The sequence below is a fragment of the Schistosoma haematobium genome, chromosome ZW (assembly GCF_000699445.3).
Source record: "Schistosoma haematobium chromosome ZW, whole genome shotgun sequence".
In the NCBI taxonomy this organism is placed as follows: Eukaryota; Metazoa; Platyhelminthes; class Trematoda; order Strigeidida; family Schistosomatidae; genus Schistosoma; species Schistosoma haematobium.
Window position 1 is genome coordinate 29,961,783 of NC_067195.1, and position 26,103 is coordinate 29,987,885.

The window sequence follows — 26,103 nt, forward strand, 5'->3', positions numbered from 1 at the left end:
TGTTGGGCGGCCTGTGCTCCCCCACGAGAGATAACACGCGCAATGAGGCCAGTAAATCTCGAAAATCACAGCGAAAGTGAAGCGAATTCATTAGGTGATTCCAAGGTGCTACAGATACTTTGGGGTTGAAAGCGTTGCTTCTCATAACACCTTTACTACTGAGTATAATTCAGTCAAACCAGAAGTCAGAAACCGAATTAATGATATTTGTCTTCCATAGCAGCTACACACCAATTTTTCAAGCACAGTCAAACATTTACTACATGAATTTACGGACAGCATACAGACCAGGTAGGTTTATTCAATAAATAAAGCAACTGAGAATAAGTGACAGGATGTTCATTGAGATATACGAACAAGGTAATAGTTATATTTGGATATTTTTAGGTACATTTGTAAGATAGCAGATGCGTCGAGACGTTCATGATCTAAACTGACTAGTTTTTGTGAGGGATGCGTAACCCGGTGTACCTAGTTTTGACCCATTTTCTTATCTTATTTTTACCACCTATTTTTGTGTTTGGATCACTAAAGTAATCCCAAACTATTTCTACTATCCCACGGCTCCCTTATAGTCCAAAGATATAGTTAGATCTCGACACGTTCGACCTGATACACGTTCCTACTATGAATATAGAAATACATAGATTACGTTCATAAATAACTAGGACTCTAGAAATCAGCTGGAGATTATTGATCACAGACAGACATACAGTGTTCGATTAACAGTGAACAAAGGGCAGTAGGAAGTGTAATTTCCACAAAAAGAAGTAAGTAAGCACTTCTCAATCTCTTTTCCAATCATTTCTTTCCAAATATAGTCTATATTACTTGATTCTTTATGTTACCATTTTACGGGTGTGTTGTAAAAAGATCCCAGTTAAACCGATGTCAAAAGGGTTTGTGTAAGTATAAGTCCATGAGTGCTGAAAGAACAAAACCCAATGGTGATAAAAAGGCCCCAAATACAACAGTCAAGTATTGAAAAGTTACTAGTGGATGTGAGCGACGATTCGAATTCTTTAACAAGCTATCATTCAATTGTAAATATGTTCCATGATAACAGAGGTGCTGTACAAAGATTTATTGACATAAACACCAGTTTATTCATATGCTTTCTTCGCTTACTGGTATGATCCGGTTTGAAAGCGTTAGTGGTATCTGCGAGCCTTATTATTTTTAAAGGCAAGATAGTCTGCTTTTCATAGGTTGCAAACTCATAACGTATCCATCTCATAGATCTATCTGAAACTTAGCTTTATCTTAGGCCCTAAATTTATCCTACCATCGGAATTTATTCGGTAATTTTCAACTCAAAACTAAAAACATGATATTAGGTCTAAAACTTTTGTCAAACATGTGGTGTTCAATGCTATTGAATTTAATGCCTAAGTTGCACAAAATAACTTTAGTATACAGTATATTTACAGAATAATAAATATATTGAACCTCTGAATTTCTCAATCTGGACCACATATGTTTGTTCTTTTGTTCCCAAAAACGATCTGAATCCAAGGCGGCTAGTCGTAATGCCAGACAAACGTGGTTTGGCTGTGCAGAATGTAGAAGATCTGGTTAGTGGAATATCTCAATACTTGACGGAAATTTTTCTAGGACGTTTCAAAACTAACTGCCTTATCACCGGAGGTCATCAGTCGTCAGGCTACCATAAACATCGGTACTATAGGCCATGTCGCCCACGGGAAGACAACAGTTGTGCGTGCAATTTCCACAGTGCATACCATTAGGCACAAAAATGAGTTGATCAGGAACATCACAATAAAGCTGGGATATGCTAATGCTAAGATATACAAATGCAATAGTGAAGCATGCATACGCCCTGCTTGTTATCGGTCATTCGGGAGTGCAACAGATGATTCTCTTCCCTGTCCTAGACCAGGATGTGATGGAACACTAACATTGCTGAGGTAATTTGAATAATTATTTATCTGTCGTAGTAACTGCTAACGTCTTCCGATAAATACTGTTCATTCTTTTCAGAGCTTTTATTAAATCGCGCTGATTCTTGAGTTAATAACACTCATTTTGTCACTACTCTTAGTGAGTAAGAGCACAGTGTGGTGTTGTCGAGTTATTCCAATCTCTCAAATGTCCCGAAAGTGCTTTGGTCATAGTTTTGTTCACTCACTGAGTTACTTGTTATGAAACCACCAGCCTAACATTTTAAAAACAATGGACCGAGTCAACACTTCTACTTAGCCTCCCTTTCATTCTGCAATGCCTTGTTCTGTATTGCTCTAATCGCTTTTACATGTCCTAGGGATCACGTGATTTAAGTTGCCCTTGGTAAGTACGCTCGGATGGTACCAGTTACATTTACTACCATGTAGCAATCCCAAGTTCAGCCACGGGGGCAGGTCCGTTGTTCAGTTATAACAGCAAGCAAACGAGTCATGTTTAGTGGTCATGTTACTTCTGAAATTGAATTTTTGACATAATAGTTTGCATTACATTGTTATATTGTTCAGACTATCTATTAACGTCTTTAATTCAGCTTTTTTAATGCGCAGTGGAATCCCGATCTTCATTTAAATTATCTCACTGCACGTAGGTCATCTTTGTCAGCAAATAGTTTATTACGCTTTTCACTGTCTTGTGGACATTATTGACACTATCCAAAGTTTAGGTTTAACAATAGGGTTTTAGTTGATTTAAGAACGAGTAGCCATGTTAATTTCCTCAATCACCTATTACACTTGCCATTTTTTGTTTTGTGCTCATATTCTGTACATAAGCATCTTATTTCACTGTATTAAAACCTAATCATCTAGCTGGTGGTCTTTAATTTCTAGTCATCCATTGGGGTAAGTCAATAGTACGGCATCTTAATTAGCCGTCACTAGACCACAGTATATGTTATTAGGCTCATTCATCCATTTACATTCTATTAATTGATTTTAAGAGCTAAAAACCTGTTCGAAACAAATCGTGAAATCCTCCATAACGAGTGTGTATGAGATTTTCTATTTTATAACTTCAATGTTTTTTTAACTAGGCATGTTTCGTTTGTGGATTGTCCAGGTCATGATATTTTGATGGCAACTATGTTAAACGGTGCTGCTGTTATGGACGCAGCATTATTGTTGATAGCCAGCAATGAGACATGCCCCCAGCCTCAAACAAGTGAGCACCTCGCTGCTGTAGAGATCATGCAGTTGAAATACATAATTATTCTTCAAAATAAGATTGACTTAATCAAGGAAAGTCAGGCACGCGAACAATATTCACAGGTAAGTCTTGAAAAACCAGGTGAAATTTCCCCATCCGATTTTGTATTGTGTCTTGATTTTTGCAATAACTTATGTATGTCGGAGGACTCTTGTTTTGTAAGTTGGCTTATGCACTTTAGCGTGTGTCGACATTTTGACCTCGAAAGTTAAATAATTGATGTCTATAAAACCTGATTAGTGTAAATAATACCACTAAAAGGTCAGGTTGTTTAGTATCGTCAACTTTATTAACAGTTGACGTTTTACTCTTTTGCGCTGTGCTTTTGGGTTAACATGTGTTTCAGAACGTGATATACCTCTTTCAGGCAGTGTTTGTCAGATAAATAAAAGTTCTGCGTAAAACAAACCAATTACTGTTGTGTGACTGGAAAGTTCTTGAAGAATTTCGGAAGTCATAGTTGTGTAAAAGTGTCGCGGATTCTTACTAGACGGTGTTTATGGTCCAAACCGTGCTGGTTATCTCGACTGAAAAGATGTACTTGTGTATTGATCACATTTATATTCCTTTTTTAGATTTTACGTTTTATCCAGGGTACTGTTGCTCAAGGAGCTCCAGTTGTACCTATCTCAGCACAATTGAAGTATAATATTGATGTTGTTTGTGATTACATTGTGAATCACATTCCGGTTCCAGTACGGGATTTTACATCAGCACCTCGTTTGATTGGTGAGTTGTTTGTTTTGTATATAACAAACAAGTTTAAGTGTATATTGAATCAGAGGTTATGGTTAGCTATATGGTGTCTGATTTCTTTACTTGCAGTTATTCGATCATTCGATGTAAACAAACCTGGTTGCGAAGTGGATGATCTACAAGGTGGAGTAGCTGGAGGGAGCATTTTGCGAGGGGTTCTAAAGGTAGTTTATTGTGATATATGCTTTATTTGTCCTAATCATTTATTTTCTGTTCTAACTGTCTGTTTCATTTCTTGTTAGATAATGTATTTCAACAATTTTTCTTATTATCTCCGTGTAGTCCCTAATTTTTGTTCAATTGTCTTATGTAACATTTTCCAACAGGTTGGGCAAAAAATAGAAATTAGACCAGGTCTCGTTTCAAAAGATTCGGAGACTGGGGGCGTTACTTGTAGACCCATTATTTCATGTATTGTGTCACTTTTCGCGGAGCAGAATGACCTTGCTTATGCTGTTCCAGGAGGTTTAATTGGAGTTGGGACAAAAATCGATCCACAGTTGTGTCGCGCTGATCGTTTGGTTGGACATGTTTTAGGACAGGTTGGCACCTTGCCTGACATATATGTGGAGTTGGAAATATCATTCTTTCTTCTACGACGTTTGTTAGGTGTTCGCACAGAAGGGGACCAAAAAGGTGCTAAGGCAAGTAGTCTATTATTCTATTTCACTCATGATTTTCTTGTATCCAATAATGCGTCTAAAAGTTTTACAACGTGGAAACAATTTCTATCGCTGACTGACAACTAACGAACTGCTTTAAGCTAGGCATCATTAGGCCTTTTTTCTTTGTTTGGGAATCTTCACCAATATGGACCTAGTTCTGTGACCCTTAATTTATATACAGTAAAACCTTTTAATACAATGCTACCATAAATTTACCACGCAACGTGGAAGAAATGGTAACTGTCATATAACTGGTCAATAAATGGATGAGATTGATGTTTAGTTCTTGAAAAGAAACCTAGGTAGATTTTGTTTAGTTAAGTAGATGCATAGTTTATGTAAAAATAGAAAACTGTAACAGAATCATCAATTAATTCTATTACGAATCATATCTGATGGCGTGTGAACCCATTCAGTTGGTCGGTGTCTGGGACTCTACTTAAATTGTAATAGACTAGCCTCTTTTAGTCGTATATAGTTATCTGTCACTCCACAGCTCTATTTCATAAGCTGACCACGTATTCGCTATCCACCTCGTTCTAGGATCGGGAATCAATACACAGCACAGATGCTGCTAAGATAACGGTAGTCAAAAACAAAGGAAACTTTGAATGACCGGTGTATTATCGCAGAGTAAAACAATATCGATTTATTCGGAGTTTATAAGTCCTCATTTAGGTAACAGACCTTCCACGCCACACTACACTTCGAAAGTCTGTCGACCTCGTTCAACCTCACTGTTGGATTAGAAGTGGAAAGGAATGGCTCTTTTTCTCACCTTATCTCAGTGCGTTTTCTACTAAAATTTTGAGATGTGAATAAACCTATGGTCTTCAACACGCACTCCTAGAGGATAGTCCTGTTCAGTAGGTCGATGACGATCGTGGTATGAAAATTATATTTGTAGATTGCCAAGTCAAATTTCAACATCCTCGATTTACTGTAACACTCCCAACTAATAATGCCAGTATGCATCGCTATTCACACTCAACAACGTTTTATTTGGTGGTCTGTTTTGTAAAAGTGGATTATCATTTAATTGTGGTTGACTCTGAGTGAATAAATATTGGACTACACGTTTGTCGCTACTGCCTTATAAAAGGTTTCTCATCATAGTTTAGTATCTATAATTATTGCCTTCTTTAGACTTATCTTTCCTCCTTTGTTTTGTAAACTAATAAGTTTCAATTCGCCTTTAAATAACTGTCGGAATGTGTTCGGTACTACCACATTTTAATTCTCTCAGCAAACTTTTAACTTCTTTATCATCCTGAAACGTAATAATACAAAGACCTGTTTACATTTAATATTAATTTGTTCCGAATTTTAACACAATTAATAGGTTTATGAGCTTTTGGTTGGTAACATAAAACCTTAAATGCTGCTAAAACGAATAATTTATTGTTTCTTATTTTATTGTCTCCCACAGGTCCAAAAGCTTTCTAAAAATGAAGTTTTGATGGTGAATATCGGGTCTCTTTCTAGTGGTGGATGTGTTATAGCTGTTAAAGGTGATCTAGCCAAAATACGACTAAATAGCCCTGTCTGTACTCAAGTTGATGAAAAAATCGCATTAAGCAGGCGTGTTGAAAGACATTGGCGGTAAGTAATTCAATTTTTTATTCCAGTTAGTTTTAAATAGTTTTACTGACATACGTATCACCGTAACCATCGATTTCTTTTTCTCTGTAGATTGATAGGATGGGGAGAAATTCGACGTGGTGTCACAATCCAGCCCGTCCAGTGAATACCGACAAACTTCGTTTTGCACATGAAGATGAAGATCTATACCTGTGTACGCTGATTATTATCCTTTTTTGTCTTGTGTAACTTAGGTCATTGTCAAAACAAATATTTCGTAACTTGGACTTAATTGTTATTTTTTCCTAGAAATCTCGATTACCTATGTGCGACTATTTGTTAGTGGATTATAAATATCTTTTTGTTATATCAAATAAGAAATTTGCCGCAGGCAGCTAACATTGCCTTAATATCGCTCTTTGGTCATGTTTAAGCGTTATTCATGTGTTTATAAAAGTTTTTCTGGTTGCCTTTACGTTTACCTACCTATCTTAGTGCTTCGTTGGGTCAAATTAAATTTCAGGCCACTAGTCAATTTACTTTAATACATGCTAGAGCCTTCCAAGATGAATTTTACCGGGGTCAAGATGTATGTAAGAGCTCTTCGTGAGCACTCGATTGGTTTTCAGTGTTTAAGCAACTGTGACTTTTAAGTACTATATAAAGACGTTCCGAGACCTGCTAAACTGTATAAGACAGTTGGGGCTGGTTATTTACGAAAACAAGCGTTCTGTACTCGAAAGTGGTTTTTGAAGTTTATCATTTTTTTTCTCAAACATACACCTGTGTCCTACTAAGAGTATATTTAGGACCAGTGGGATAGTGATTAAGAGAAGAACAGTGATCGTATCAATATGTGGATTCACTTCAATTCCCTCCAATACTGATAAAATATTCATTTGAAAGTGGTATGTATACTTTACTTGATAATACCAGAAGACGTCATCAATGAAGAGAAAGATAATCATGAAGAAATTACAAGGGTTGTTTATCTGGTTAAATATTTGTATCCTGAATAGTATAGATATTCTAGATTTTCGAAGGCATGGATGCAGGTTGCTAGGAAATTGATATTAAGATGTATTCGGTAACATTTACGAAGATAGGTCGATGGTAAGACCAAAATGAGGGATTATAAGAGTATGAATGATGAGTGACATATAATTATGAACACAAAGTTATTGATTATGCAAATGAACATTGTAAACTGAGATCGCTAGGGTGGTACAAGACCGACTACAGTGTGATTTCGGATAATACCGCCTTAAACATTCGATGCCGATACTTTTGGTAAAGAGTAAGTTTGCGGCCATTTGATGATGTTAATGGTCCAGAATGACTTTAATTTCTTAACGTCGTCTCCACAATAAACTAACGATCGTGGTTTCTTAGTCTCAGTCCCTGAGGAACTTGGTCTTCAACGTAACAATAACTCCTTTTTCTACCTTAGGTGTGTACATATAGACTGATGAATACTAATAGAAATGTCAATGCATGGTTCCGTATAAAATACCGATTTGTGAGCGTTTGTCGTCAGTTAAATACAGATGCCTTACCTAACTATGAAGCAATTGAGTATGATAGTGATCCAGTGTTCTCTGTTCCCGATATATTTGTCCCCATATTAATGGACACCGTGTGTACTAACCTGGTTAGCGTTTTTTTAGCGAGTTAGTTTTCGACAGGATGGAGTCGCTAACCCCATGCCCAACCCTCCTCCTTTACCCGGGCCTGAGACGGGGAATAACTCTAGAAGAGCTACAGGCGGATTCTCAACATCCATTGGCCGGATACCATCAGTAGCAGCCTGTTGGATAGAACAAACTAGCTGAGGAGGAAATTAGGGAAACACTATGGAAATGGATAGGATATACACTACGCAAACCATCGAACTGCATCATGAGGCAAGCCCTAACTTGGAATCCTGAGGGGAAGAGGAAGGCCAAAGAACACATTACTTCGGGAAATAGAAGCAGATATGAAAAGGATGAATAACAACTGGAAAGGATTGCCCAGAACAGGGTTGGATGGAGAATACTGGTGAACGGCCTATGCCCCTTCACGAGAAGTAACAGGCGTGAGTGTGTACTAGTCTGTTTAAAATAGATGACAAATACGTTTCTAAAGTAAACATCCTTTGGGGATGCTTGAGACCAAAGTTCAGAATTTACCATGGGATTTTCGATTCGTCTTTTAATGTAGGACTGTAATTCGACTGCTTAAAGTTGTAAACTCATCCATGGTTCTCTGGGAATTCTCATTTGACTGGAAATTTTCGTCATGAGCTAACTTCAAATCCTATCGTGAACCACAGTACAACAGGGATGTGGTTTGTTTAAATTAGGAGGTCCTCATTAGTTAATGTGACTCCGGTATGGATCGAACTTGAGGCCTTTGTTCCTGTCGTCTACTTTTTTTATTATTCACCCACTGAAGTCAGTTTGTGACAAAAAATTGGGATATAGTCTCGGTCAAATGGAACAAGTTATTTAAATGGTGATTAGACTATTACAACTAGGTTCATAAAACAACATTTCATGTGACGTAGTGACAATACTTCTTTTACTAATGTCTGTAGAATGATGTTTCCCAATCAAACGGTTGTCCTATTGTATTCACCTTTATTTTGTATTTCAGCCTGCTCTTCAGATATGCAACGTGGTTATCTTGAAAAGTAAGACAAGATGTACAAATGTAGACCAGTGTTGCAAGCATTGAGATATTTTAAACATGGGTTTGTATTCTATCGTATATGCGATCCAAATATAAGTAATGTCGACAAGTTGGATTATGTCTTATTGAAATGTTGCTTGTCTAATTTCGATTTTCCGACTGAAATGAAGTGATGCGATCGCAATAATGAAAAGATCAAATTTTCATCATGGTATAAAAACATAATTAAAGCGAAAGTTTCATACACTGATCAAAACTTTGGTACAGCATATAAGGTACTGGTCCAAGTGTTGGTGGTCTTACTGTTCGGTTTTGCTTCATACTACTTACTTGTTTGTGAGTAGTGTAGGTTCAGACTAGGATTTAAATGATGGTCAAGTCGAGTAAAGGAATCAACCAATTAATAACCTTCAACACAGCATTCGATGGGATGACTACGGTGAAGACTACGAAACTATATCAACCATATTTTTGAAATATATATGCTTTATCTCTCTAAAAGTTATATAACTTCAAAATCTTGATGAATGTATGGAATACCTTCATGTGGATTGATATTCACCAGCATAGACTTCTTTTTAATCGGAAATTTTCTCTAGAAATCCTCTCACGATTTATTGACTTGAGAAAACAGTTGTTGCGAAGTTTTGTCGCTATGTATTCTACGTGAGCACGGGTGTATTATCTTAAAGTACTGAAAGATAGGTTTGAAGAATAAAATGGTTTTTATTTATTTTGTAGCTACACATGCATTTGTATTATTTATGAGCACTTTGAGAAGTTTCAGTTGTCTATATACATGATACCAGAAATTTGCCATCATAGATTTTCAATTAAGACTCATATTGTCTGTCCTATCAATATACTTAAGATATGAAGTTTATACTTCATAACTACAACACTAGTATCGATTTAATGCAAATACGTATAATGCATATGTATATAATTTCCCAGAGCTTCGTAGAAGTCTAGGTGTATTCGAAGGTTTTGAGGTATTTCTCGATTGTTACCCACAGATTTTAAAGTTAATAATTGTTAAAAAAGTAGATAATATCAGGTTGCCTGTCGAAAATAGCTATTCCATACACAGTGCTAAGTCAAGCTTTTATTTAATCTCCAAATAAATAAGAAAACGGAGTTTCTAAGAGAGAAGGAGGGAGGCTATAACAATAAACACAAAGATAAGTGGACGAGATTAATATATTGTGAGAGAAATAGTTCGGTTACAATGCAACAAGAAATGATTCCATTTACGGGTGGTTCTATAATTTTGACAATGAATTTAAAAGGACCTTATGTGGGGGTCACCACTGGTTTTATGCTCTTAGCCATACGTGATACCGTCTCAAGTCACTGATTTGCGCTGTTTCTCGAACAGCATTCTCGCGGTTTTGACAGACCGATTGATGTAATTTTTAAGGGATTTCTTTTAGTTCACGGCACCATTTCATAAACTGACGGCCTCGATGCTTTTTCCAACTAGTCTCAGCTTTGGCACATACATTACGATCTGGAAGTCGCCGGTATGACATTCGTAAAACATGTCCAAGCCACCGATTAGTGTTTAAGGATTCTGACACCAATTGAATATTGTAAAACATCGTATTGCCGCTGAATGTCAGCAATCCTTCGAAGACAACGATGCTTGAACACAGTCATATAAAATCCTCAACTTGGAGAGGCCGGGTTTCATAAGCATAAAGCGAAACTGACCTCAATGACGCTTTATAAACCCGACGTTTAAGAACCAGGCTTACGTTACGACGATTCAAAATATAGCCCAGCTTGGTATAGGTCTGTGGCTTTCATTACACGCAAATAGATCTCATTAGTCACACCACCCCCCAAACACTACGCTTCCGCAATACATAGATTGACCACTGACACATACATGGCTACCCAGATACACAAACCTCTCGACAATTTCTAATGTTACTATCAAGAGCGACTTGATTATCCTCGCACAGTAAAACAATATCATCCATATACTCAAGGTCGAAAAGTCTTCCTTAAGGTTAAAGTCCCTCACAACTATTAACTACTTCCGTAAGCTGTTACTAGGATGTTATTGATGGCAAAGATGAGAAAAAGTGAGACTGGGTAGCTTTACTTGACCCTGCGGCCTGAATGAAACAATGAATAGATGTTGTATCCCTTCATTCTGCGTTAGTCGCTTACGTAGAGAGCATTCAATACGTTAACAAACTTGTCAGACACACCTTTCTTCAACAGATGATCCTAGAGAACAGTGTTGTCCAACGAAACTAAGACTGGCCTGATATCAAGAAACAACGATTATTGACCTGCAATGAGTATGGAGTTGTTCTAACATTTGGTGGAGGAAAAAGATTTGATCAATACATTTTCGGTCATAACGAAAACCACCCTGGTCCTCTAGGGTCAATGTTTCCAGAGTTTTGAACAGTTAGTCCCCTAACAAGAAGGATGCCAACATCCATAAAAACTGCAGGAGCCAAGTTATCGGGAACTGAACCCGCGAATTCCACAATGGGCCAGCAGGACTTTTCGCCGAAGACGTTATCCGGGCTTGGTGATTTATGGCACTTTGGGAGTTTTAGTTCTTTGTGGACTTCCTCCTCCTTAGACGGACGGGTCGTCATTGGCCGTGAATGATAGGACAGTCTGATCAGTTTTTTAGGGCGGCTGAACTGTTCCCCGAAGAATTCTGTCCATCATCCAAGTCGGTGGATGTCAGTGATTGGTATCTCAAGAGATTCACAGATGCGTTCGCTCACACCAGACCTATTTCTGCCAGTGACTCGAATGCGTTGAAAGAGCTTCCGGCAGTTACCAGATCCAGCTACTACCTTTCAACATGCTCTAACAAACAGGCTTCTCGCTCCTTACGAGAACTTTGCACAATTTTTATACGCAAGAATATACGTTTACCATCAGTCTCGTGGTCGTTCCGAGTAGATTGACGTGCCCCAACGAGTTTTAAGGAGTCTATAAAGACCCTATTCTTATTAGCGGGGGCGTTCGGCGAAGTGGCGAGCGGTTTTTCCCGCCATTTTTATGAAGCCATGCTAATTCACTCAGTGCTCATCGAGACTTTTCAGTGGGTTGATAGCTAACTTTTCTGGTGGTAGGACTCATCCTTGGTTGCGTCCGGGCTGCAGTCTGTCGGAGAGTAGTAGTAGTAGTTCGACACTAACACTCGGAAAACCTGATGAAAATGACAGGGTCCCCGGAAGATCACACGTAAAATAAGTCTTTCTAATCGACAGATGGAATGCAAACATGTGGTACTTTACTAGTCATGAATATTAGTCTCAGATAGACAACAGACGTCGACGTTAAGACTCTAAAGACATAGTCATAGGACATAGATAGGATAGAATTTTCACCATAGGCGAGCTGTTATATGAGTTGATAAATGAAGGAGTACACAAAAGGGAATAAACAAGTGACGCAATATAAAATAAAAACGAATGTTATCGAATCGTTATGAGTATAATTGATGAGAATGAGAATCGCAGCAAGCATAATTCTCCTGGGTTGTAGCTATCATCAAATTTGTGTGAGTTGCAATATTGTCTGGGCGCCCAAACCGAAGCAGTTAGTTTCGTTAGGCGACCACTCCATAACCTTCGACCTAGGGGTCCAATCCACAAGACAGTGGAGTGACTTTAGGGGACGAGGTCCTATGACACCCCCCCTAGGTGGACCTTCCGTACCATGTCGGTGGCAGTGTAGTGAACAGAACACGAGTGGGGACAATCGAATGTGGCCTGGGATTTCGCTTAAGTGCCGAAGTTGAAGTAAGTGGCTTCCTTAGGAGGTCACTTTTCGACCCTCTGACCTAGAAGGCCGATCTGCAAGACAGTGGAGCAAGGTCATGGTGGCTGGTGACCAAATACACTTTCGCACAACATTGTTTTCCTCAGGGTCTTGAGGTTCATGTACGTCGTTGGTTTGGAATCAGGGTTTTCCAACTGTTCTTGGTATATCTTCCGTACTCACCAACCTAGTTTGGTCTCTGAATTCTCGCTTTTCATTTTCTTTATCTTATAAACAAAATCCCGGCAGTGAAAATACACTAAGTAGGATTTCTTTACCAGTGGTTATAAACTTGTAGCTACGTGTGGACTTTTCGAGAGAGAGAAAAGTTTCTCCCCACCCATTACCCTACTGGGGTACTTTTGGCTAATAAAATCAGAAATTTTATCGACCGGTGATACAATGAACAACTAATTTAATGTATCTTCTAGAAATCACTGCCACCATACACACTCAGATCAAATTTGGATCATGTTACTATTATTGGTTTTCTGATTTGAACTCATCGATTAAAATTCATTCTTAAGCCTACCAGTTTCAGGACATTTTCACGCAATCCCTTAGTTGTCAATAAATTTCGTTGAATAAAATCATCTCTTACAAATGTAACCTAACTTATGAGAAACTGGGTTTACCTAAGTCACATTTGTAAATTCAGTTTTTGTTTCATGAAATTTGAACTCAAAGTAGTAGTAGTAGTAGTAGTCGTTGTTGTTGTTGCTGAAAGCATGAAGTTATTTGAATACTTATGTGATCACTGAATTAACCATTATTCTAGCAAATTATATACTCCAGCGTCCAATTTTTATCCATCTTTCAATAATCATTGGATATTTCTACTAGTCAAATCTAGTCACATTTATTTGAGAAGCTGATTCATGTGAAACAAGTTACCAAATTTCTTTGGATTGAAATATAGATAACATTTGGAAGGAAATTCTGTAAATGTTGTCGTTTTAGACTTACTTGAATTTGCGATGAGAAGTTGCACAAACTTACTCGTCAATTCTCTTAATAATATTTGTAACTATCCGATACAGAATATTTAATCAATTCCTCCAAATACTGTTGTACTTGGTTCATTTAGATGCAAATTATTTCCATTAAATGAATGGTGAATTCGATACTTATTCACTTAATCCAAGTTTAATATATCATTGGATTCTATTTTAGATAGCTAACATTATAATGTTATTCTTAAAATGACACTGGTCTCAAAATCTGGAAATGAAACATGTGAGATATGTTTTGTCTCATTTTAAACATAATTATGATTGTCAGGATAGCATCAAGATTGGGGACAGATAAAATATGCTGAAAGTTCACCTGTTTACCTCTGTGATAATTCTCCATCCTTTTTTCTGAGAATATTGCTTGATAAACACTCATTAGTGCACTACTTAATCCAATTTACAGTTACTTCTTACCGGAGCTCAAACTATAGGAACAAGCCAATTCTAATTTTTTGAAACAGTTTTTCGGTACCATGTCTTCATCCTACCAATTACGTAATATTCAAAATTATATTATAATAATATAGGTTTGTAGAACTTGTTTGATCTGAAGATAATCTTCATGATACATATATATATATATAATTTCAGGTTTCACAGGATTATTTAGTGAGAGTTTTGTTTATAATTAAGGATACAAAAGGATCATTATCCATAACTTTAGTGCCAAATATCATAGTTGAGTAATTTATAAGATTGTTCCGTCTATAAAGTTATTGATGAATGGCATGATTATAAAAATAAATAACCATGTACTACTTATTTTAATGAATACTTATGATGAATGCTTCACTATCATTATCATTATAGGTTTTTTTCAATAAAACAATTAACTATGGTTAGTTTACACTTGAACGCTTGATGTATGGTTTGTCCTTTCAAAATTTCCGGTATTTATCGACAGTTTTCTGTTTTGTTATTTACGTACACCCGACTACTTTATGTTAAACTATGTCCAGGTAAACTTTCTTACTGTTTAGGTGGATGAGTTATTATGTGAAAAGAATAATTTTATTATAAATAGTCGGCCTATCTATGTGTGTGTATTATCTGTGCTTTCTTTTTGTATGGATTCTTGTTCAGCCCTTACATTTTTTAGACGCAGGTTTTATATAAAAATATGTTAAACCAGCCGCAATACCGGTTTCACTGTTTGTCGGTGTTATAGGAATATATATATATGCGCCACATCCTGTTCCTGTTTGCTTAAGTATGATGAGACTATAGTGGTCAATTAGTTGACTTAATTACCTTATTTACGAAATAATATAGTAGGGCTCTGACTACTTATAATATATATATTTTGTTATGCGTGTTGAAGTTCATTTTTTGACAATGTATGGAAATGTAAATCATCAGCATACCAGATTGATTATTATTCAGATAGCCCAAGGAAACTGGGTGTGACTACATGTTAACTTTCCAAATTTGTTCAGAATTATTCCACGGGTGGTTTTTCAATTTTATCAGGATCTAAGCGTTAGACAATGTCATAAAGTCCCATTACTAATTTAAGATATTCAGTCCCATATGTAGAATACATATATGTACCGAAAAAGTTGTAAGGAACTATCTAGCTAAAAACCTATTGTCTTGAGTTTGCATATATTGTTATTCACAATTATAAAGATTCTTCCTTTTTTTCCGTGGCTTTTATTCAACTTTTTAAAATTTTATTCATTTTCTTCATGTTTATGTATATTTCTTTAACTTATACATAGAATGAGAGGAACTTGTTGAAATAATTTATTCTAAGAATTTACTACTGAATAAAAAGGATTATTATTAATTACTAGACTATTACTTTATTAAGGAACCCAGATGATTTAAAATACTCATCTGACTGTTTTGCTTGCTATATTAATTTCAAGGTCAGTGTTATTTTGGTAAACTTGTGAAGTATGAACAGCAAACTTTGTAACATAAATTGAATTCATTTAATTTCATACGGTTCGTATCTTTCAAAGGCTCACTGAAATGAAACTCTTTACCAATGTACTCTTATGTTTAACAATGTTCAATGTCATTTAGTTCACTAATGAAAAGTTCCTATAATTACTTTTCGCATTTATTGATGTTCAGTTTGTAGATGAACGGATTAAATGAGAATGAGCTCATGTCTTAGTTGAGTACAAGACATATTTGAAAATAATGAATTTTATGATTAAGGTCAACAAAATGATAAAATTGATAATAATTACCACAAATAAAAGTAAAGCAAGGATAAAAATAGTGATAGGGATAATAATAGTTGGAGTGTGTACTAAGTGGATGATGTTGGCCCAGTGGTCTGGAGGTTAAGTGTTCGCGCGCGAAATCGAAGGTTCTGGATTCGAATCAAGCGTATGGGATCGTGGATGTGCACTACTGAGGAGTCCCGTGCTGGGATGAAACGGCCGTCCAGTGCTGAGAGGTTTTCAATGGTGGTCTGGCTGAGATCGGCTGATGAGTTCAACTATTAAAAGTCTTTGGTTGTCGTTCTCATCATATTTATTGTACTGAAGTGAGTTCCTGATCACTGGAAACTTGTGCTCATGTTTACTGTACGTTTAATGTTGTAATTCAGAATGTACACAAGCACTTTACTCCAACTAATCAGCCTTTTATTTTCACTGTAGTAAATAGAATGCTTTCAATGATTAAATAGTCACTGAATTTCCTACTGTGTTCTGATCTTTGATTACATAACTTGACAGTAAATGAAAACCAGCAAATAAAGCATCCTTTGTTCACTAACTAGACTTATGCTCTTAGTGACAAAGTTAAACAAAGGAAAAAAGATGTTTATGTTTATAAAAGGATGTGACTTTGGAACTTTACAGTCATCTTGACGGGGATTTGTAAACATTCACAAACTCATCAATTAGCATAGATTATTTATAAGGGTTTTCAACTTCCCAATGTTAGTGATAAAGACTGTAACTGATCCATGTCCATTGAAAAAATTTACATCCTGTGAGAAGTGATGCTCGATTGTTTGCTAGCTACAATTTTTCATTACATTTATGAAATTAAATACGATTAAATTTGTATTTTTTTTATAAGACACAATCCAGGTATACTAAATTACTGATTAGTCCTAAAGTTGAATGATTTTAAATTGTCCATCTTTTTTATATAGAGCAAGAACAAACATTGATGCAGAATAGTATGAATTCATATTATTTCGAGGTTTCTGGTCAGCTGCTTACAAACCAAAATTGTGATAGAATTTTTTTACATGGAGATAGTGTGAAACAATTGACATAGATGAGTGTAAATAATTGGGTTACAATAATAACTATATATATATATATATATATATATATATATATATATGCTAGAACAGGTCAGAGGTTAAAAAAGGAATTAATTCAGGGTGGGTGGTGTAATAGTTTAGTGAAGTTCATAAATTGTGTGATAATTTTAGAGATTAATGGAATTGAATAATGATAAGATGGGTTACGTAATAATAATTAAATAGAATTTGAAAAGTTAACATATTTTAAGAGGATCAGGTGGTGGAAATGTGTGAATAAAATGGGTAATGATAAGTTTATTAAAGTTTCTTTTTGAATGCATAAGTCCGGTTTAAGTTTTTTGATCGCAATGGCTTCAGAAAAACGGAGAGTGGTCGTACTTATTTGTCTGTTGATAATTTTAAAAGCGTGCAGAATGTCGACGGTATGGCCGATGTCAAGTAGATGCCGAGCTATTGCACTGTTGAAAGCCTTAGTCATTAGCATATATGTTCTAAGTCAATCGCAGACTTATATCCAGCGTAAAGTATGACTGGGAACTATCAATTTAATTTTCATCACAACGTTACCATCATTACTTAAGCACAGAGGATACATTTAGACCATACACTACTCAAATCTTCGGTAGAGTGACCTGCATAATTAACTCTCTTGAATGGAGAACCAAAATTGTGAAAACTACAATTGATGTACGAAACTTATAATGGCAATTGGTCTGCAGTTCTATAGAAAGTAACAATTCATTGGTACTATCGTTCACTAGTAGTTTTGCTGCATTCAGTTTTTCTGAAAATTTCCTAGAAACAATTTGGTAACTTGATTTATTTCGTAACATTTGTAGACTACTAATGAGTAGACTAGAATAACTCAAGAAATTCTTTTAAACTTGGTTGGGTGGGTTCGATGGGTGTTTTTGTTTTACGGAATTAGAATATTGTACAACAGACATCTTTCTATTACAACTCAACAATATTAATGTTGCAGATATGTTTCCTTTCGGGATGCTTTGAAGCAGACTTGAACTTGTTTGGTCAAGCAGGTGCTCATGTCAATATAATGTTGACATTTAAATACTTTCTACGAAAATAGTTATCCATCATTTGATTACAATTTAACAATGGACTAATTTCTTAACATATGAACAGAGTGATGCTAAGAAAGGGGGGTTGTGGTTGAATAAATAAATAATTCTGTTCCATCATATAATTTTCGTATCATGGCAACAATTTTTAACATGGCTTCCCTCTTATCTCCGTCTCCCTAGATTTAGAAGTAATCATTCTGTAATAGAATTCTGAAGCAAAAATGTTTTAGGTCGGTTAATGAATCTTATATACAAGAAAAGAGAAGGATTGTATTTTTTGTTACGTTTTACTTTCTCTACAATCACAATATCCTCGTCTTAGCAGACAAATAAGAGAAATTAATAAGAGTAATGAAATAGTATTTACAATGGTAATTATCCTAAAAAAAATTTAATAATTAATGGTCACACCCAGTATGGTAGTATACAGACATTAGTATATATATATATATATATATATATATATATATATATATATATATATATGACCAAAGTGATTTTGTATCGCGTGCTTAACATTTTTATACTTTACTGATGTATTTTGTATGGAATCTAAGTAGCTATCTATTAGCGCATATATGCATATATGTATAATTATGTATAAACACAAGTAGAACATTTATTTAGATAGTGAGGCAAATATGGCTGGACAGTGAGTAAATGAATTGGTTAGAGGCGATTAAAAATTATGTTATGAATGAGGATGCTGATGACAGTGAGAAAAAGGATAAATACAAGAAGAGAAATATAAAAAACAACAACATATTCATAACAGGTGATAAAAAGCTTAGATAAGATTAATGCATTAATGGTTATTATTATTACCGTTAATATTGTAGTTAAATGTTTTTAGAGATATTTTGCAAATTAGGTTATCAAATGGTGTGGTATGTATAAATGAATATTCCATTAAGAACTTAGCCCTTCACATCGTCATCAGTAACATTATCAGAAGAGACTAAAGAGTGATTTTTTTCCCTTCTTATAACATATGTGTAACAATATTGAGGTCTCGGATTTTTTCACACATACAAACACACAAACGCGTATGCATCATTATTCTCATTAAATAGGTCGAATTCAAATTTGGCACTTACTCGTGTTATGCTAATAGTCATAAAAATTTGAATCTGTAAATTAATAACTATATAAAATCAGTTAAAAATGTTTTATTATGATTGTTTTAACTTTTTAAGAAGACAATAATTCCTTTCTGTGAATGAGTGGCAAGTTATGATTCTTTTCTTACTAGAACTACTTATCTCACATTGTTTATTTCAAGCGAAAATTGAAGATTTTCCTGTATTCTTCATGAGGAAAGTAAGGACAAATTGGATAAGAATAAGGTAAACGGTGAGTAAAAAATATACGTCTGTGGAATGTGTGTGAAAGATGGAGGGTGAAGTAAAGTGGATAATAAAAAGAACGAATATGAATCAGATATGGAATAAGAAAGATGGTAGATGATCAGAATTATTCATTTATTATTATTATTATTATTCAACGTTGAATAAAATATGTCCGTTCTGATTATTGAACATGAATCATCCAAATTTGATTTTATGTACAACCACTAAACGTTATCATTCGAAAAGGAATATTTCAAGTATATAAATCATCAAAGTAATTCTAACTTTACTTCAATACCAACTAATATTAACTAAGAAATCTGATGAGATGAAGATTACCGACAACAGTGAGAAATGTTTAAATAATTTCCAGTGGTTTTTCAAAAAAATAATAGACAGCTTGCTAGTTTGTTTGCAATGTTTTTATCCATTTAACCGTAGAGAGATGCCTTTCATTAGACTGAACATCTTGTAGATTATCAGTATGGGGTTGTGGATTGTTTGGTTGGTGTATGTCCTAGATGACCTCAAAATATGTGATTGATATATATACGGAAATTCTGATGATTACTAACTTTGATAAGTTTTAAGTTACACGCAAGTTAGTACAACCATATTACGTAGTTATGTAACGTTTGATCTCAAATTACTATGTACTACAGGTATTCTGTTGCTTCAGTATACCATCTAATGATACGCGACAAAAATTCAGATTACACTAAACATTTTCTCTATCTAAGCAATTAATTTCTTCCTAATGTGTTATATTTCGACAAAGTTGCGTCACTGGCAACGATAACTGGGATAAAATTTATTTTTTATTGTGATTATGAGAAAACCACTCAGTCATTGAAGGTCGAGTGTACAAAGTGCGAGCACGTTTTTTCGTATGGGAATCAGATTAGAACTTCGTGAAATGGCTGGAAACAACTTGATTTTTCGCGAAACAAAATCCATTAGCCAAGTTATATGACTGTACATAGATTTTTATTTTTTTCGAACCGATTATTTTAGTTTTATAAATAATTCTGAATGAGGATTCCGGTGAATTAACTGGTTGTTTCAAGAATAAACTTTTGGATAGCTTTTACAATCGTTTACATAACCAGGGAGGGTAGTGTTAGCAAATGCTATTCGGAAGAACTTACTTTGCCAATATAACTTTCTCTGTGCGAGCAAGTAGATTGTCAGATGCAAAGTGATTTGGTCTCATGTGTGAGCTTTTCCTTCACACAAATACGAGTTAGGGGCTGACTAGAGATGACGATACGAAGTTCAGATCAATAGGACACTTTTCTCAGAGATTCTGTGAGTCTGTTTTTTAGAATCTCTGGTGCATAATTTCTCTTAGTTTGAAGGTTCATATAGAGGGTTTTGCCCAGTACCATAAACGCTCTTTCACGCTGTTGCTTTGGATCCGAATTTTTATCAATGAATCTAAAGGGATATCTGCTGCTGAGAAGCATCTAAGTTAGTCTATCAAGTTCGATGTCAATTGTATCATCGGTACAGAATCGTAAAAAGAATAAAATTTTCTACCCTAAATTGTTTTTATTCTTCCTCATTTTTTGCTTAACTTACATAATCTTTTTTAAGATTAGGTTATTTTTACTGCCCCTTAAGAAGCATACAATATGAAGTGTAATTAAAATCAAAGTATATTTTAAGGCTAAGGTGACCGTCTATATTACTTTGAAAATACGGAGAAATGTTCGTACACGTATGGCAATTTTATTAGATTTTAAACTTTCATAGATTTTTGAAACTTGTACAGTGTTTGAATATCATTAATTAGATATATAATGATTGTTTCATTCCAGATATAGCCTTCGTAGTATAGGCACTGGACGGCTGCTTCGTCCTAATATGGGACTCTTCACCGGTGCACATCCATGATCCCGCTCGCGGGATTCAAGGATCATATGGATATACATACAGATATCTATTCAAAATATAATGGTAAAATCAATTTCTGAAGTCAGCAATTAAGTTTCGATTCTAATGAAATGTATGCGGTTGATAAATTGTGCCGAATTGGAAAATACTGTTCGACTAATGTAACTCCGATAAATAATTTGCAGTATATACTTAATAGGTACTACTTTGAGCACCAGAATGACTGACTGCTAGGGAATTTTCTTTAGGTTATTAACCAGTTATCATGCTATTTCTACTTCTTTTATTTGTCTCGATAACAGTATATTATTTGCAAATTGTGACGAGAGTTACATAAGGTATATTTCAATAGGGAACAAGATTGAATAGATTATAATCCATTAAAATAGTTCTTATCAGTTATTTAATATCTATGTATTCAAATGATTTGCAACAATGACATTATCAAAATCTAAGTTAGCAAGTGTCCCTGTCAATCGTCTTTAGCTGTTAGATACTATTGGTTTAGCGAAGATAACCGCTATCAGTTTCTACAACATTTATTTTAAATGTGTTAATAGCGGGTAACCAAATGTCTGTATTGAGGACCATAGACTTAAGAGGGTTTCAGAGGAATAATGGTCTTTTAATCCTAACAAAAGTTGCCTGAAACTGACTTAAGAATAAAATCTTCAAATCAGTGAAACTCCTGAATTTTCAAAATTCAGTCGGTTGCTGGTAAATTATGTTTGTCTAAACACAGTTATTTATTTTTCAGAGATACGAAGTTTACATTCACCAATCAAGATTAGCTTATTACTAAAATAACAATTTTGTACAAATTTAAGAACCATCGCTCATTTCATTTGAGAATTAACCCACTGATTGAATAGAAAAAATGTTTATTGTTCTGTTCTTAATTGAATAACATTTTCCCTTCAATAGAAACATTACATTTTCAGTTACTGGTTTGTATTCAATCCACTGTTTTTTTTACCAATCATTCATCCTTTGTTAATAATGGATTTTTTTCCTTAATTACAGAAACCGAAAGTCCTAGTTAAAGCTAGTTTTTTATTCTCCTAATGATTTACTCTCTTTCAATCACCAATCTTTTTCCCAACCGAATATTTATTCATAATAATTTTGGTGACTCTAATTAAGAGCTGTCAAATCTGTAACCATGACAATTTGAACATATGGGAGTACGGGAATCATGACAATTTATGAATCATATGGTGTCTTATCTTCCTTTCGGATAAGTTCAGTATATATATATATATATATATATATATATATATATATATATATATATATATATATATATATATATATATATATATATGCTGCAAACACCATATTTCTTTGTTAGTGTTGACTTATATATATCACAATATATATCTATGCGTAAAGATTTTGGCTTTTATCACTGTTGTTCACTAAAAATAATCGGATAGTTTTGAGTCAATTTTACATTATTGTTTTTGTAGGCATTTTGTTATAAGTCGACAGTCGATCGGGTTTGAGTGTTGCTACTTTTGTTTATACATGACACAACTAATATTACTATCACTAATAACAGGGATAATTTTCTTTAAAATTCATCAACACTACCATTAATATTATCTTTTTTTAGAGTAATATAGATTGCTGGTTATTTTGACCTAATCCTGATCAAAGTAACCGGATAGTTCTTCAGTAAAATACATCGATCTGCTTAAAAAAAATGTTCTATTGCGTTAAAAACACTAATAAACCAGCGTGTATGCCATATAACTTTTCACCAGAAGTTACTGTTCGCTAAAAAGTTACAGAAATTCACGAGGTCCGAGTAAGTATTTATTTTTATTTTAGAATTGAATGATCTCAGCAGGAATCAAACCTAGAATAGTTAACATTTTTAGGGAATTTATTAGTTTTTTAATAGTAAATGCACATTTCCAAGTCCAATTGATATACAATAGAAAGGATAAAGAATTTCTGAAATCGCGTCATTAACTGGGGTCACTATTAATCTAAGAAGCTATTTACTAGAGTTGAAACCATTTTAAAGGATTAGCGTATTTTAATTTTTAATGATTTGCTGAATGGCATTTAATGGTAATAGTTAACAGCTTCAACTATGCACCAAAATGCGGAATATGTAGTCATAACAAAATCATTCTCAGACTAATACAAATTACATTTCCATAGATTCTAGTTATGTATCTGAATCTCCGAATCGCATTTGAATAACTGACAGTTTTGGAGTTTTCTTGTTGTTTTTATTCAAAAAGACATAGTAAGAGCTCAAATCCAACACGGAGAGAGTTTTTACAACTTTGGATCAGGATATTGTACTGTTACACCACTTAGTTATTAACGAGAATAACGCTAATTTTGGCTGGATTTACTTTACGTCAGTTATTACGTAAGGAAACTAAAATTAAGATGACCTTGAACAAAAGTTCTTGGTGAGTTTGAAAGTAAATCATTAAAACAAGTTTTAAACAACTTTAGTATGTTAAGAGGTTGGAGGTGATCGTCAGGAGAACATGGATCTACATCTTGTACTAGTTGGTAACTCCCAGGAAGCCATACCTCCAATCTTGAGGAATCTAATGGTCCCCACGAGACTCCTGTTACTTGTATGTTATCTGGCTTTTTTTATGTTAATGACAATGATTTATGAAATACGAAAGTTGTAGCTATCAGACGCTCTGAGTTTTAGACTTTACAACTCTACAGTTTGACACAGAACATTGTACAGATTAATTAATGTTTCATTTCTCTATTTTGCTTGTGAAATACTTCATGACAATAATTTTCAGTCCTATGACTCCTGGATTTCGACAATATTTGTAATAACATCAGAATTATGTCAGAATGTGCTATTTGAAGTTGAACGTCAATAAAACTGGAGTTATCTTAATCATTTCTGAAATTTCACTTGCTAGTTATAAGGTTGACATAGATGGTTGGATCTTCTTTTAATGAAAGTATGTTGAACAAAAGCGCAAAATTTCATTTCTTTAGGTTTCTCAATAACCTTTGGTTTGAATATCAAAACACAGAGCTCATGATACGTATAATTTTAATGAATCTTCATCAAGCATCTTTTCATTCAAATAAGTTTTAGAAGATATCGATTCTAGATTTTAATTAATAAATCTATCATTTCCAGTCTTCGTTTTTCAGTAACACTGTTAACTCATTTATAAATTATTAGAATTGTAGTAGTTTCGTCAAATTTCTATCTTTAGTAGCTTAACTGAAAGATAAGATAATTCACAGTAGCCTTTTCCGATTTTGACTCATTTTGTTTTGTTACTTATCATTAACTTTACATTTTGGATATTAGTAAGATCAAAATATGAAAAAAAAACAGTATAATTTTTCGTCAAACCAATTTATATCAGTAGCCAGATGATGGTCACATTTAAGTTTTATTTGTCGGTATATCAATCAAGGTATCAGAATTAACTTTTTATCCTGGTCTGCAATCACGTTTGGATTGATTTTAAACTCAAAAAATATCAAGTTATTGTATCATAGAGTTTCCATTTACATTTTGTATAATCTACAAAAATTAATATTTTCTGCAAATCTAATATTCAGAGGAACTACTACTCAACTAACAAGTGTTGTTTATGTTACTGCATTCATATATTGACATGTTATGCGTTAATATAGAGTTATTGTTCAAGTAACTAGCTCACTATTATTTTATGACGGCTCAAAAATTCATAAGCTGTTAGCGATGTATACGTAATATGAATGGCAGAAAGTGTAAGAAGTGTAGTATGGTAGAAATGTTAATAAATCACAATAGCCTTAGACAGAATTCTTCAGAATTCCGTCTCTTACTGGAAATAAGGACCTATCGTTAGCAGATTTAAATGGGACTTTATTTGTTGGAAACCCTAACAAGGTCCGGAATTTATTAAGCTAACATTTAGTGAACTAAGAAATGATTATCATGATATTTGTCAAATATATAGTTCAGTGTTAATCTGTTGCAAATCTTGGATCCTGGTGTTTATCTGTTTTTGGTATTTGGCCAGATGTATATGAAGTCTTTTTACTCAAACAATGCAATCTTCACTCAGGGAATTACTTTTAAATTATTTACTAGAAACTGGCCTATTTTAGAATTGAATCATACATATTTGTAGGTATATTAATGCTAAAAAAATTTAGTCTAGTGTTGATTAATGGGGCATCTTAAATAAATGAACTTGTTCATTTCACTTTTCAATAAAATCAAATCAAGTTCATCGTTCAATAAACTCATGGTATTCATTTAGTTAAATTACAGTATATATGTGATTCTAATGTCAAACATTTTATGCTAAACTACATTCATCCAGATATCCATTTAGTTTTCTTATTAAACGGAAACTGTCAAATGGAAGATATATTTTTCGAAGTATTGAACATGGAATAGGTTTTATTCATCAATGTATATTTTTGAAAAAAGTTCAACTGACACAATGAATGTATATGAAGTGGAGTTCAGTCTATCAATTTTGTCCAAGTCTATTTGTCATACTGTAGTTTTTAATACTACAACATTGGTAACCAACTACTTTAAACAAAATAAGTGTAACAGAGTACAGCTGAGTATTGAAAGTAATAAACTAAAACAACATTGATCACATCATTCAATGTTGTTTTAATCATTTCTAAAAACAGGCATACTGTTACATGTACATAATGAATTATCATATTTACTTTTTTTTTCATTAAATAACTATTTGCATCAAACCACTAGCATATTAGACTTAATCATGATATCCATTAAATTGAGGAAATGTGGTCATTTTATTATTTTGAGTCTTAGTGAATCAACATTTTATTAATGTCTATGTTTAGGTGTATTTATTTATATGTATGTTC

General features: G+C 34.2%; 1 protein-coding gene across 1 annotated transcript; it reads left to right on the forward strand.

Moving 5' to 3' along the window:
- The first annotated feature begins 1,496 nt into the window (after nt 1-1,496).
- On the forward strand, nt 1,497-8,977 carry EIF2S3 (Eukaryotic translation initiation factor 2 subunit 3). Its single transcript, XM_051218710.1, has 9 exons — nt 1,497-1,574; nt 1,615-1,928; nt 3,017-3,251; nt 3,765-3,918; nt 4,015-4,109; nt 4,272-4,589; nt 6,040-6,212; nt 6,303-6,405; nt 8,829-8,977. The coding sequence occupies exons 1-8, from the start codon at nt 1,530-1,532 to the stop codon at nt 6,355-6,357; spliced, it is 1,389 nt and encodes a 462-aa protein (XP_051071008.1). The 5' UTR covers nt 1,497-1,529; the 3' UTR covers nt 6,358-6,405; nt 8,829-8,977.
- The last annotated feature ends 17,126 nt before the right edge of the window (nt 8,978-26,103 follow it).